Here is a 14083-nt window from a genome sequence, read left to right as displayed (position 1 = left end):
TTGGACGACCAGAGAGGAGCTGATCTTGGCCTTTTTTGGGGAGGGTGGGATGGGGGAACTAAGCACGCAGCCATTGGGTTGGGCAAGGTCCCAGTTTCCTTTAGTTCCACACACTACAGCTCAGGTGGAGCACCTTACAGGCCTCCCGGGAGGATGGGGGTGGGGGTGGGGGGCGGCTCCGTGCTGAGGCCTGGACCAGTTGGGAAGGCGCGGGAGTCATCGGCCTACTCTTTCGTCTGCCTCCTTCCTGCTCCAGTTTCATCTACCATAGCAGGGCGGGTCTTCAAATGGCTGCCATGTTCTTGAGGTGTGGCTCCCACCCCCTATCGGCTGCGGAAATCCCACCCACCCTCTGTCCAAGCCCAGCCTCCAGGAAGCCTCCCTCAACTGCACACTGCGCCAAGTGTCTCCTGTGGCGGCCCCCGGGTCCCCCCCGCAGAGACTCGCAGCCAGTCACGGTAAGAGACTAGTCTGTCGCTGTCGATCCCTGTGTGTCCTCCTGTCTTTCCCTCACCCGGGCTGGGACCACCCATTTGTCACCAGGGCATGGGCCTCCGAGGTCTCCTCCCAGCACAGGCCCGAGCTTCATGCACCCAGCTGCACAGATCTCCCCCTCCCACGCCATTCTCAGAGTGGGAGAGCCTCGTGCAGGGCGGTCTGGGCCTGCAGCTGGCGTCTGGTGCAAGGGGACAGGGACATGAGCGCTACATGCAGGTCTGGGGGTGCCCTGCATAGGGAGGAGGGCGGGCAAAGCAGCCATTTAGGAGTCCTCTTTCGCTCCTGCTGCCTCCTGGTGGAGCAACTCGCCTGGCCGCTTCCAGCAAGGTGGGAAACAAATCGTCGCCATGTCACCAGCGTGAGGCCACTGAGTCCCCTCGGCCACACGAAGGCTCTTTCTCTGCTCAGAACCTGAGGAGAAGCCCTTCGCCACCTGCCTCAAATCCAGGACCCCACAGCAGCTGGGGCTGAGGTGCTGGTGGGAAAATGTCCCCAGCGTCTCCTAGGGGAGCCTGAAGAGATGGCGGAGACTAGAGGGCTGCAGGGGTGTCCGACGGGAGCGCACTGGTTAGCCCACCGCTTCCTCTTTAAAGAGGGCTAGCAGTCTAGTGATGAACCAGCTTCCAGTCAGAGGAGCTCAGGAGAAGGGCTGCAGTAAGGCATGTCGCCCCAAGACCCTGATAGTGACAATTCAAGGCTTCGCTCAAAGCTCCCTAGGAAAAAACCGGAGAATTCTGGACAGAAACTGGACTGTAGGATTCGGAATGTAAGTGTTCAGCCTCGGCGTGGGAAAGGACAGCACCTTGTGTGAGAGGCAACCGCCATCATCACGCTTGTCTGAAAGGAGGCCCGATAAGGCTTGGAGAGTTGAAAGTTCCCAGTGACATCAAAGGACCAGATGAATAAGGAGGAGATGAATAGTAAGAAGGGACCTGGTCCATTGCCGTCCCTTCCTTCTGGAAGGACCCTCCTGTACTCTGCTCAGAGCAAAAGTCACCTCTCAGCCTACTCTTTACCGCCCTCTGCTCTTTGGACTTGGAACTGCAGATGTTCTGCACTGTATGAAGAAGACAGGAAGTGTTTGGTACCTGTGAATTTTCTCCTTTATATGTTTTCATCAACAAATGTCTAGGTAACTCTCTCTGGAGCACTTTGTTGAAAGAGAAGCGCCTGCACTGGGAGACGGAAGAGGGGGTGGGGTCAATGCTCTGAGCATAGCTCTCTAGTGAACTACCTAGGAACCCCAAGGGCCTTATGGGTGGAAATTAGATTTGAGCTGCTTCATACTTGTTCACACTTGGGCATAGCCTCAAATAAAGATCTGCAGGCCAGTGTTCTTGGTTCTGGTACCACCTAGGTGTTAACCCACCAGCTGGGGTACACCTTTGCTTCCACAGACCTCATTTGACTGTATTCCCTGGGTAAGGGGACATCTACAGCTGACTGGCCCTTCTAGGGTCGTAAAGGTAAGAAACCAAGGCCAAATTACCTGGAGTTCACTGGATGGAGAGGAAGGAGGCTCATGACACTGGGACTTTCAGGTCTTTAACTCCTTATTGCTTTCTTTTTCCCCTTGAAAAAATGCACACAAATACCAACACAAAATCCACCATTTTAACTCTATAAAATGTACAATTCGGTGACGTCACAGCATTGAGCAACTACTATCATTTTCCAGTTTTAGAACATTTACATCATCACATGTTAGCAGCCTGGGCCCCAGCTTCCCCATCTGAAAATGAAGCTAATAAGAAACGGCTTTCCTAAGACCAGAGGCAATGTAATCCAACTTCTGTTTCTGTAGTAGGAATTAGCTTGCTTGGATAATGACGAGTGTGGGCGTGACCCCAAGATCAGTGAGAGCATCAGTGGTGCCAGATGGCAAGTAAACAAATGTCAAAGCATTGTCATAAAAGTCTTAGAAGGTACTGGAGATGAACTTTTAATTCCAGCACTCAGCAGGCAGAAGCAAGTGGATCTCAATGAGTTCAAAGCCAGCTTGGTCTACTTAAGAAATTCTGGACCAACCAAGGCTACACGGGGAGGTCTTGTCTCACAAGTTGAGAATCATTCAGATGTCTTTCAAAAAGAAATATAACTATAGCCAGACATAGTGGGCACCCAATTTTAATCCCAGCACTCAGTAAATAGAGGCAAGTGGATCTCTTGAGTTCAAGGTCAGCCAGGCCAACTGGGGCTACACAGTGAGATTCTGTCTCAAAGAAACAAAACAAGCTGAAAAAGATTTGAGTTTCTTATCCTAAACACAAGTTTTATAATATTTGATAGAAAACTACTCATATTTAATACTTCTTGCAACATTAAAAATATCCATCTGGGCTTGGATTTGTATTCTGGTTTTAGACAAGAATCTGTGGGATTCTACCCCTCACCCCCAGTTAATCCTATGGTTTCACATTAGGGACAGAGCCCAGGCCCTGTGTCCTTCACTGTGTATTTTCTGTGAGAATCAATAAAGAGGTATTTACTGAAAGAGGGATTGTGTCAGGACAGGGATTTATGTGAAGTTCCCTCCTGGGTAGTTTACACAGCGGGCTGTAATAAACTGCTCACCACTTTACAAGAAACCCAGTGATCCCTTTGAGAAGTTCTTTCCTCCAAGGGCTGCAGTGACCACAGGCACTGTCTCCTCTGTTATGCAGGAGTTCCTCAAGGATGTAGGCTTGGCTTTGGCCTGGTCTCGGGTCCTTGGCCTAGACTTGGCTCACTGCACAGGAGTTTTGCAGTGAGCAAAACTGTTTGACTACAAGTGACTGGGGAACATCATTCCTAGATAAGGGACAAGCAGGAGCCAAAGCCCCAGCGTGAGAACGTGCTGCCTAGAAAACTGAGGGTCGGGTATGGCAGGAACAGGGAGCAAATCAGAGGAGAGCTGATATACTGGAGTCTTAAAACCAGGCTTCAAACGTCTTGGGGGCCGGAAGAGGAGAGAGAGGAAGGGACAGGGTTTTGGAGATGGGAGGTAAAAGATTTCTACACAGTAGCTATTGCAAGATTTTTGCTTCAAAAGAAGAAAGTCAAGGGATGGAAAGGAAATCAGAGTAGAGAGTTTGGTAAGGGGAGAGGACAGGCATGGGACAGATGAGGGCAGGAGAGTAGGAGTGTCCAGACTCACCAGCAACTGTCCTTCTGTGGGAAGGAATCAGGGGGCAGAAGAGCTGTGTAGGTTGTGTAGAGCACTCAGACATGGTGCTCTAACCAACAACAGCAGCAGCACTTAACATCAGTATGCCTGCCACCACATCACCACTGATATCACCTTCACTACCACCACATCACCAAAACTATCACAATAATATTATCACCACCATTACCACCAGTTTTGAAACCATTACTACCACTACCACCACCATCACCGTTACCACAGTAACACCATCATCATCTAGAATCACCACTGCATCATTATCTAAATTGACACTTCTGCCACGTTACCGTCACTGTCACCACCCCCATCACTTACCCCATCTCTATCACTTCTCCCATCCTGACATCACCAATCTCCATCATCCCCATCTCAGCAACCCCTGTTATCCCCATCATCACTACCGTTCCAGCCACTGCAACCATTTTTCCTAAGCCACCATCTTCATCACCAAGCACCCAGTGAGAAGTACAGATTCTCAGTTCCGGACCTCTTGCATCCGAATTTCTGGGACATGGGACATCAAGCTCTCCAGAGGACTCTGAAGGATGCTCAAATTTAAGAATCTCTAGACAAGACAGCCACATAAATGCAAGGCTTCTCTAGTGGCAAACTAGAAACTCTGATAAAAGACAGGTGTAAGGCCATAGCAGGGAGGAGGAGAGGGGATGGCCCCCTCCTTTCGCTAACTCCCTGATGTTTGGTTGCCTTGGTGGTTGGCGATCTGCCCTAGGAGCAGAGGGAATTCATTCACCTAGAGCTGGGGCAGCAAGTACCTTTTGACCCTCTTATAAGTCAGCTGGAACCCAGAGGCTCATGTCTCTGAAGTTTCTCACTCTATCCGTTGAACATACGTGGAGAGATTCCACACCTCATTCTGCACCCAGAGACACAAGAGCTCAGCACGAGTGTGGCCACACCCTGATATTTACCAGCCATTCAGAATCCAGCACCTGACCGGGTTCTTACCCAGGGCTTCAGTATTTTGTTAGGCCGCTGTTTACCACAGGTGCTGGGCAGCCCAGCACCCCTACCCTTCCAGAAGGGTGGATCCAGACCTAGCCGGGTCTTTACCATCCCACTTCCAACCTTTAGGCTTTGACCTGCCTTCTCAGGTGAGTTCCCTGCGGGAGAGTATTTTGAGTGCAGGATCTCTCACTTTTGGAGAGAAGGGAGGGGAACCGGTGACTTGGCTCCTTCAAAAGCCTTGTCTTATCTTTATGGTGAAAGCCTAGTTACCTTGAAGTCACAAGTCCTGATTAAGGAGTCTCATTGGCTTTAAGTTTTACTCAACTTTCATAAGAGAAACTTGCAAGCAGGACTTCCTCAAGGTGCCGGTGACCTGTACCCCTCTGCTTGGTCTCACCAGAGCCAAAACTAGCCACCCCTTACCCCACCCCGTGTCCCTAGTTAAAGGAAGCCCGATGCTTCTCAGAGAAAATCTATTAACTGAACAAAAGAAAAAAAAAAAGGAACCAAGAAGCATAAGGACAATGATTTGGGGAAGATGAAAAGCCATTTGGCTCTGGCTCAACCGTTTTTAACATGACCTGAAGCGTTCCCCAGGAAGAAAGAGCAACATCAGGTCTTGTTGTGACTAATTTCCCCCTTCCATTCCTTGTTCCTATTTTCCAATTTCTATATTGAAACACAGCTATTCGTCTTAATCTCTTGTACATATGTGAACATATATAAAATAAATTCAAATTTCTATCCTTTCTTATACAAAGGTAATAATATTTTGAACATTTTTCTGAGCTTTGTAAACTGCCCCTCTAATATTATACCACGTCAATGACTCTCTGTGTGTGTGTGTGTGTTTAAATACTGTGTACTATTCCACTGTGGGAATTGGTTAGAGCTTACATCACCAGTCTTCACCTGTGCTGTTTGGGGTTTGCACCAACTTACACACATACCATTTTGTACATATCCAGTTGTGTGTTGTGTACAGGATAGCTTTGTGAAAGCAGGAGGTAGGAAAGTGAGCCAGAGGGGACACAGTGTGAGGCTGTTCTGTGCTTTCTAGCCACTTGACCTGGGACCCGGGCTCACTTGCTCCACACTTCACTTTTTAAATCTGTGAAGGGTGCCCTGGCATTTGGGAGGCTGAGGCAGGAGGATAGTCAGAAATTTTGAGTCCAGCCTGGGCTACAGGATGAGATCTTGTCTCAAAAACAGTATCTATAAAGTGCTTCAGAAAGACTCGGAGTTTAGCTCAGTGAAAGAATGATTTCCTAGCGTGTGTGGGGGAAGGACTCGGGTCTGATCAGTGGCACCGCCAGACCAACAGTCAACCAACCATAAACAGAGCATACAGCAGCAAAGATCAAATGAGATCTTCTATGTGAAACATTTAGTTTAGGGCCACATATACAGCTAACCCTTGGCAGGTTGCTGGGTTTCTGTTAAAGTCCTGCTAGAGCCTTTTGTGAGAGACACAGATTGAGCCTGGCTGTCAAACCTGGTGATCTGAATGGAAGAGTCCCTCACCAATGGCTACCCATGTCCCCAAGGTTTTTGTTAGATTCTCTTAACAGAAAACATGGAGCTTCCCAGGGTTAGCTGTTGGGTAGGTTGGAGTGGAATCTTTCTAAACAGGGCACTGGCTTGTCTTAAATTCACTGATTCTCCCGAACAGGCTGCAGTTAAGTGCACTGTCCTACTTCATTGACTATTAGCCTTTCTACAATGTTCCACAGCCTTCATGTGTGACACCGTTCCCATCTTAGAGTTATCTTGGGGTGTAGCACATGTCAATGACTGGCAGGGCAAGTCTTCAACATCTGCATCCCGTTCTCACCAGACAGTGTCTGATATTTGAGTTCATGGGCCCAAGTTCTTCCATGCTGTCTCCTGTAGTGGGTGGGACACCCCATGGCCTGCATGTGCCTTTCCTGTTGCCTCAGGGTTTGGGTATATTGGGGAATGAGTCACATTTGAAATGGGTATGTCCACATTAAACAGTGAGTTTGAGTTTGTCTACACAGAAACAGTCCATTTCTGCAAAACTTAGTTGACAGTCAATCTTTGGAGGCTTTACATTAAAAGAGGTACTCTCAGAACATTCTGGACAGACTTTGTGCAGTATACCTGAAAAACCTGGATTTTTTTTTTGCCTCTGTTCTGTGTGTGTGTGTGTGTGAGAGAGAGAGAGAGAGAGAGAGAGAGAGAGAGAGAGAGAGAGAGAGAGAGCACCAGAGGTTGATACCAGCTGTCTTCCTCAACCATACTCCACTGTTTTTAAAATTGCTTTTTTGGGGTGAACACATGTGTACATGCATATGCATGTGAGTGTGTACATGCCACAGGGCACTCGAGGAGGCCAGAGGGCAGCCTTTCAGCAGCCGCTTCTCTTCTTCTGCCATATTTTGAGGCAGGGTTTCTCTGTGGCTGCGACTGAGCTGCATACTCCAGGGTGGCTGGTTTTCAGGCTCCCGAACAATTCCATTCCCACATCCCACCTTGCTGTACACGTGCAGAGATTATAGTGTGTGCTACCACATCTGGATTTTCACCTAGGCTTGAGGACTGAAGTCAGGCCATCTGGCTAGAGGAGGCATCTCCTTGACCCTTATTTCTTTTGAGGCAGGGTCTCTCATTAAACCCCGGAGCTTAGTAATTCAGAATGGCTGACCAACAAGCCCCCAGGGATCCTGTCTGTCTCCACCTTCCCGGCAGGCACTAGGATGACAGATCCATACTTGGCTTTTCACGTGGCCACTGGGGAATCTGCACTCAGATCCTCATGCTTGTGCAATAAGCATTTGCCAACAGAGCTCTTTCCCCAGCCCTTTTCTGTTCTCTCCAGTAGTACAGGCTGACTTGGGAACCCAGGATCTGTTTGCTGGGTCCCTAGAGCCAGATGGTTCATTAACTTGATTGACCTAAGAACATGAGTGAAGAGAAAGAGGATTCATTCAGGACACTCAGAATTTATGATGAAACAAAGGAGATAAAGAAGATGCCAGAAAGCTCTGGTGTTTTTTCTCATCATGGGCAACGAGAGCAACACCAAGTGGATGGTGCACAGGGAATGCTCCAGCTGCCCCCATGTCCCTCAATACAGCATGACCCTGTTTGTCGGGAGATGCACAGTATGACCCAGCAGCAGTGGGATCCTCACGGCCAGGACACATCTGGACTCCAGTCCATGTGGTTTTCAGAAGCAGAACCAGAAGGAGGAACTGGCTCAAGGTAGGGCTACAAGGACCAAGACTGGGCAGTGATGGGCTGTCCTGGGCAGAGAGGGCCCAGCACCAAGTTCTGTACCTCACACCATCTCCCCTCTCTTCCCTTCTGTCAGATTCCAACCAGGAGACAAGACTGGTAAGTTTCTGGCTGTGACAGTGTGGGTGGGGAGGGGGAGTGGCCCAAGCTGGATCCAAGATGGCGGATGAGGTACCCAGTTTGGTGTTACGGGAGTTTGGGTCTCTCTGTTGCTGTGATATGCTGTCCATGAGAGGTGGGCATGGCTGTTTCTCTGCAGGCCAGTTCTCTTCTTCATCCTTGCCCAACAAAGAAGTCTGGTCATTCCTCAAAGCCATTGTAAGTACCTTAATATTACGTTTTCAATACCCAGGCATCATTGTTCTTTCCTACCCACCCTCTAATAGAGAAGTGGTGCGTTTGCACACCTCTCTTCCCTTTCTCCTAGGTAGGGTGGCCTGGGATGCCACCTTCTTAGCAACATTGTCTTCCTTCTTCCACTGTTTTGAAAAGTAGTCTCTATAGCCCACAGGGTAACTTCTATGAGAGATATGACTTGGGGGGGGGGAGGTGGAGTGTCCCTGAGCCAAACTCTTATGAGAAAGCTTGGGAATTTGGGGATGAGGGGCAGAGCAGGTTTCCTCCTTGGTTGACCAGTCCTGTCCTCTCTCCAGCCTCCCATTCCGGATGAGGCAGTGGTCAAGCGGAAGTCCCCATGTGGTTCCTGGAGGGTTGGGACTCTCCATCACGGGAAGCGAGTCAACGCCATTGCCGTCAGCAGTGCTCCCTGCCACGTGTATACGTGTGGCACTGGCTATATCAGGGTGTGGGATGAAAATGCGCTGCATGCCTCAGACAGGACACCTCAGGCCCAGCTGGACTTTCAGGTGAGGGGCTTCATCAGGTTTAGAGAAGTCAGCCAGGGCCTCTGTCCTCAGCACTGCGGAGTGTACTGATAGTGTGTGCTCTTTCCCCAGGACCCTCGGAATCGTGTCCTCACGTGCAAGCTGTTCCCGGATGAGCAGAGTCTCATCACAGGGGGAATGGCCAGGGGTCTGACTCTCTGGGACCTGGCACCCACCCCCCAAGTCAGGGCACAGATGGCTTCCACAGGCTCCATATGCTACTCATTGGCTCTTTCCTCTGATGCTCACCTCTGCTTGGCATCTTTCAAAGGATTTGTGGAGATTTGGGATGTGCAGAACCAAATCTTGATCAGGTAGGACTTCTCTCTTGAGTCACTCAGGTCTCTCTTGGGAACGGCTTGAACAAGAGACCTCACTTTCCCTTTATGGCAGTAGGGCTATGCCAAGCAGCCTGGAAGGTGAATCTAGGGGCTTCCTAACCATGTAACCTTCAAGTTTGGGGGGGGGGCAAACATTTCTGAAGACCTCTGAGTTATTTTCCCACCAGGAAACACGAAGTCCCTCCCTATGCGTCCCGATGTGTGGACATCACAGGCTTTAAGTTCTGGACAGGTGGTGAAGACACCACCCTATATTCCTGGGACCTGAGGAGCTACCAGAAGCTGCAGCAACACAACTTACGCCATGAGGTGCCTGCTTGGTTGCCTACAGGACCTAGTTCGACCCCTGGGTGGGAGCTTAAATGTGGGCGCGGATTGGTGAGCGTGAATTTGAGGCTGGGTCTTGAGGTGTGGCACTGGCAGTCTTGAATGCTGACCCAAATCTTCCCACAGATCCTGAGCATCACCCACGACCCCAGTGAGGAATGGATACTAGCCGGCTTGAAGATGAGCGACATTGTCATCCTGCATGCTCACCGGGAGGAGAAGTATAAAGCTGTTGTCCAAAGATACACACAACATCACAACCTCAAGTTCGCCTCTTGCGGTGAGTTAGATGTCAGGCGTCTCCATCTCCTTTCCTACTTACCCTCTTTCCTTATGCTTCCCTCACAGGGGCTTCCCATATAGAGTGAAGCAGGAAGGTACAGGGAGACAGATGCTATAGAAGTTCCATCTCATGGGCCTCTTGTTCAATAATAAATAACTCACCATGTCCTGGGTATGGGAGGAGGGTGGCAGCAGATGAAGGGGTGGCTTGGGCCATGAGGCAGGGACGCTGAGGCAGAGAAGATAGTTGCTCTCCCCCTAGTCTACTTGAGGACAGCGGGAGTTAGAACAAGAGGCTCAGTCTATGAGCCCCGCCCCCATTCTTCCCCTTGCCAGGGACCTATTTTATGGCCACTCTGAATGAGGTGATCTACTGCCTAGCTGCACCCTCTCTAAGAAGGTTGTTCCAGGTACGGAAGTGGGGAGTTGGGGGGAGTGAGGATGCATGCACTGAAACTCTCAGAGCTTGTGGCCCCAGATCTCTACTTGATGGGTCCCAGAAAGAACTAGAAAATACCACGGAGATGGCCTTCTGCAGTGGGAGGGACTGTGGACGGATCCTGTGAACCCATGGTCTTCACTTTGAGCTTTTTCCATGACACGGGAAAGCCCTGGGTCTACATAAACCTTGGACCATGAAGTCTGGCTCATGTGTGGCTCAAACCCCACCCCTCCGTGTTGTCCTCTCTTCCTAGGCAGAGGAATGCTATGACATTCTGTGCTGTGAAGTGTCCTCTGATAATCGGTATATGGTCACGGGTTCCAAGGATAGTGCCACGGTGTATCAGCTCTTATACTGAAGGTTGCGGACTACCGTCTTGCTGGTGAAGAACCATGGAGGTCAGATCGCGTGAGCTCACAGTGCCGGACATCTTCCACAACCTGCCTCCCTCTACTTGAGCCTTGCTGGCTGGCTGCACTCCCAGGCTTTGGTTATATGACTCGGGGGCTTTTCTTTTTGTTTCATCCCCTATCACTGATTTCTGTGTTTGGCAGGTAACTTTATGAGATATGGCTTTGGAATTAATAAAATAGAGCAAAACTCAGAATACTGTTTGTGTGTTTCAGATAACAAACGAAGTTATAGTAATGGCCTATTTCTGTATTTAGCAAGTGGGGGCATGTCATTCTTCCAGGGTGGGGCCTATTAGTCACTTTTATGTTGCTGTGATGGAATACCCTGACAAAAAAAGCAACTTAGAGAAGAAAGAATTTATTTCTGGATTACAGTTCTGGAGGGATAGTCTCTCATGACAAGGAAGTCATGGCAGCAGAAGTGTTGGGCCAGATGGGTGGATGGGAAGCTGGGAAACTGGGAACCTGAGTGACCACATTTCATCCATCTTGATGATGATGATGATGATGATGATGACGACAATGAGAAAGAGAGAATCCAGTTGCATCCTTCCTCCTGTCCTTCTACAGTGGGATGGACTGAGGACAGATCCTGTGAACCCATGGACTTCACTTTAAGCTTTGTCCATGGCACAGTGAAGCCCTGAGTCTACATAAATCCTGGACCTTTTCCAACACATGTCTGCCTGCCAGCCGCCATGCTTCCTACCGTGACGATAATGGACTAAACCTCTGAAACTGTAAACCAGCCCCTATCAAATGTTTTCCTTTTAAGAGTTGCTGTGGTCATGGTGTCTCTTCACAGCAGTAATCCCCCCTCCAACCAAGATACCATGAAAGACAAACAAATTTGTATTTTCACTTCATTAATGATGACTTCTATATGCTACTATAGCCCCCCTCTCTCCTCTCTGTCTTCTCCTCTCCTCTCTCCTCTCTTACTCTCTTTCTCTCTCTCTCTCTCTCTCTCTCTCTCTCTCTCTCTCTCTCTCTCTCTCTCTCTCTCTCTCTCTCTCTCTCTCTCTCTCTCTCTCTCTCTCTCTCCCTGCCTTTCTATAATAAAGCTCCTAAACCATAGAGAGTCTCTGCTCATCAAGGCTGCGTGGACTCTCGCAAGGCTCCTGTTTCCTCTCTACTATAACCCCGGGGCTTTAGCAAAGTAGCTCTAGGGTCCCCAGGCAGGGCTGCCCCTTGGCCACCCCTGAAGAGTGGGATAGAGGAATGCCCACCCAGGGATGAATGGATAGGTAGATAGCAGCCCTCCCACCTGACTGACCAGAGGACCAGGGAACTCTGGCGGGGCGTGGGTCTCTTCCCTCCCTTCCCCTGGGCCCCCCTTTTTGTTCCCACAACTCGTAGCAGAGGATGATTTCGCCATTCATGTGAGACAGAACCAGCTGAAGAATGCTTCGCACAGAGACCTACAGGAGATCTCCAAGTTTCTCAAGAGACCATGAGTGATCGAGTTCAAAAACTTGGCTTTTTAACTTCTCTCTTTCCAAAGTGTTCCTGGCCAGCTTCCTCTCCCCCCCCACCCCCCCCCACCCCGGCTCTGTAGCCCCTTCTCCCTAGCTCTCGGCTTTGAAATTGCTCAGAGCTCTGTTTTTCCTCTGCTGGCTGGGCTGGCATGAGATCCCCTTCCCGTTCTCTGTTAACAGGTTTCAGCTAGAAAGAAGCTGGTTTGAACTGTGTTTCCGGCCCAGCTAGGCAGTGACTGATTGATGCTGCGTAGGCGGGACCCGCCATGACTGGGCTGGACAAGCACTGTGGCTAAAAGCCTTTCTCTTAACCCATTTACTTTCCAGTTCCAAAAACAAACAAACAAACAAACAAACAAACAAACAACAACAAAAACAAAAAAAACGGGGAAGAAAAGAAAGGTTGCAGGGTATACCCCTCCCCACCCCCACCCCCCCATCCAGATAAGCCCGCGAAAACTGCATTGAAGCTGCGCCCCCTACAGGAATACCCGAATCGTACTTTTAACCAAAAATTTATCTTTTTCTAAATGCTTTTTTCTCTCTCTCTAGTATTCATGCTATAAGTCCGAAAATTCTCTCAACTTATTTAAAATTTCCTTTAAGGTGCAAAAATCATCCAATTCTTAATTAATAACCGGTTTTCTTTTACAGAACAACTGTTAACTGCCTACCCCAGTCACACAATTAACATATTTTCTTCCTTAGCCACCCACAAGGGACTGGGATGTGCTCCTAAGCAAACCATTGCAGGCATAACTTTTACTATTCACCCTATGCAGACATACACAGCTGGTGTTTTGCTCCTTTGTTATAATTACTCTACAGGTCTATCTCCATTCGGGACTTGCTGCCACAGATCCATCTGAGACAGTGCCATCTCTGGAACTTTGGCGGGGCATGGGTCTCTTACCCCCCTCTTCCCCTGGGCCCCTCTTTTTTGTTCCCACACACAGGGCAGGGGTAGGGACAGGGGCGGGGGTGGGGAAAGATTACCAGTGAAGCTATTCAGCAAGGCTGTAGGAGCACATAGGTTTTTAAATTAATGTGTTCATCAAAGATGAATGAATAAGCCAACTGGCGTAATCACACAGGGACACACTATGCTGGGTTAAAATGGAAGAGAACTCTTACACACACCATAGTCTGGATGAATTTCAAGACTTCCATAAAAGGATAAACACTGCACTGTTCATTGATCATTGACTCATAGAGGCAGAAACTAGAATGGTCATCATCTGGGGCAAAGGGGAAGGGTACTAGGGGCTCTACTTAGTGAATGGATACAGCTGTTTAGAGTTTCTGTTTGTTTTGAGACGGGGTCTTATGCGGCCCAGGCTGGCCTTGAACTCACCAAGACAGTAAGTAACATTTTGGAGATGGAACTGCCTTTCAAAGTGGCTGCACCATCTTACCCGTTCCACCAGTAATGAATGCAGACTCCACTTTCTCCACATCGTCACCAAAGCTTTGTTACTATGCCCTATGGCAGAGGCTGGCTTGAACTCCTGGCTCTCCAGCCTCAGTCTCCTGTGAGCTGAGTGTAAGGGCAGCACCGTCATGCCTGGCCTTAGATGTTCAGTTTTGTAACACGAAAACCTAGAATTGCACAGTGATGATCGTTAGACACTGCCACATGCATGTATGTCCCTGGTAACTGAATGGGACAACAAACTCTTTCTAAGTTGCCTTTGTTGGGGATTTTGTCCCAGCAGTGAAAAGAGTAACACACACACACACACACACACACATATGAAGAAGTAATCTTGGATACTGTTTGAGTAATGGTGACTAGGTTTTGCTGTTGTTTTGATTCTCCTGCAGAGCTGTGGTTTCTTTGTTAGATACTCGGGGAACAAGAAGTATCATTAAAGATCTGACGTCAGCATGCATCAATATTGGGTATGGGCAGTGACCCTGAGGGTATAGCACATCTTCCACACACAACTTTCCACAAAAAATGGTTTTCTTGTGAAGCAGTTTTCTTTTCTTTTTTTTTTTGTTTTCTTTTCTTTTTTTTTTCTT

At 49.0% G+C, this 14083-nt stretch overlaps 1 protein-coding gene across 2 annotated transcripts; it reads left to right on the top strand.

Annotated features, from left to right (window-relative positions):
* The first annotated feature begins 287 nt into the window (after nt 1-287).
* Nucleotides 288-10525, top strand: Tle7 (TLE family member 7). Of its 2 annotated transcripts, XM_029480428.1 has the most exons (11): nt 288-458; nt 1573-1575; nt 7752-7858; nt 7968-7990; nt 8151-8209; nt 8545-8757; nt 8848-9089; nt 9284-9425; nt 9570-9723; nt 10062-10135; nt 10421-10525. In XM_029480428.1, the coding sequence occupies exons 1-11, from the start codon at nt 288-290 to the stop codon at nt 10523-10525; spliced, it is 1293 nt and encodes a 430-aa protein (XP_029336288.1). The 2 variants fall into 2 exon arrangements, with proteins under 2 accessions (XP_029336288.1, XP_085700390.1); XM_085844264.1 differs by lacking the exons at nt 288-458; nt 1573-1575 and having other exon boundaries at nt 7557-7858.
* Nucleotides 10526-14083: the final 3558 nt, after the last annotated feature.

Source organism: Mus caroli, unplaced genomic scaffold (genome assembly GCF_978045245.1).
Source record: "Mus caroli unplaced genomic scaffold, Mus_caroli_1 scaffold_10, whole genome shotgun sequence".
Taxonomy (NCBI): Eukaryota; Metazoa; Chordata; class Mammalia; order Rodentia; family Muridae; genus Mus; species Mus caroli.
The sequence above is the reverse complement of the archived record's forward strand: the minus strand, read 5'-3'. Positions and strand labels throughout refer to the sequence as shown.

Bases quoted from the DNA above. Each gene is read 5' to 3' on its own strand.
- Tle7 (XM_085844264.1), top strand. From the start codon at position 7,557: ATGAGTGAAGAGAAAGAGGATTCATTCAGGACACTCAGAATTTATGAT. The intron at 7,859-7,967 runs GTAGGGCTACAA...CCCTTCTGTCAG, and splicing joins GAAGGAGGAACTGGCTCAAG to ATTCCAACCAGGAGACAAGA. The intron at 9,426-9,569 runs GTGCCTGCTTGG...ATCTTCCCACAG, and splicing joins AACACAACTTACGCCATGAG to ATCCTGAGCATCACCCACGA.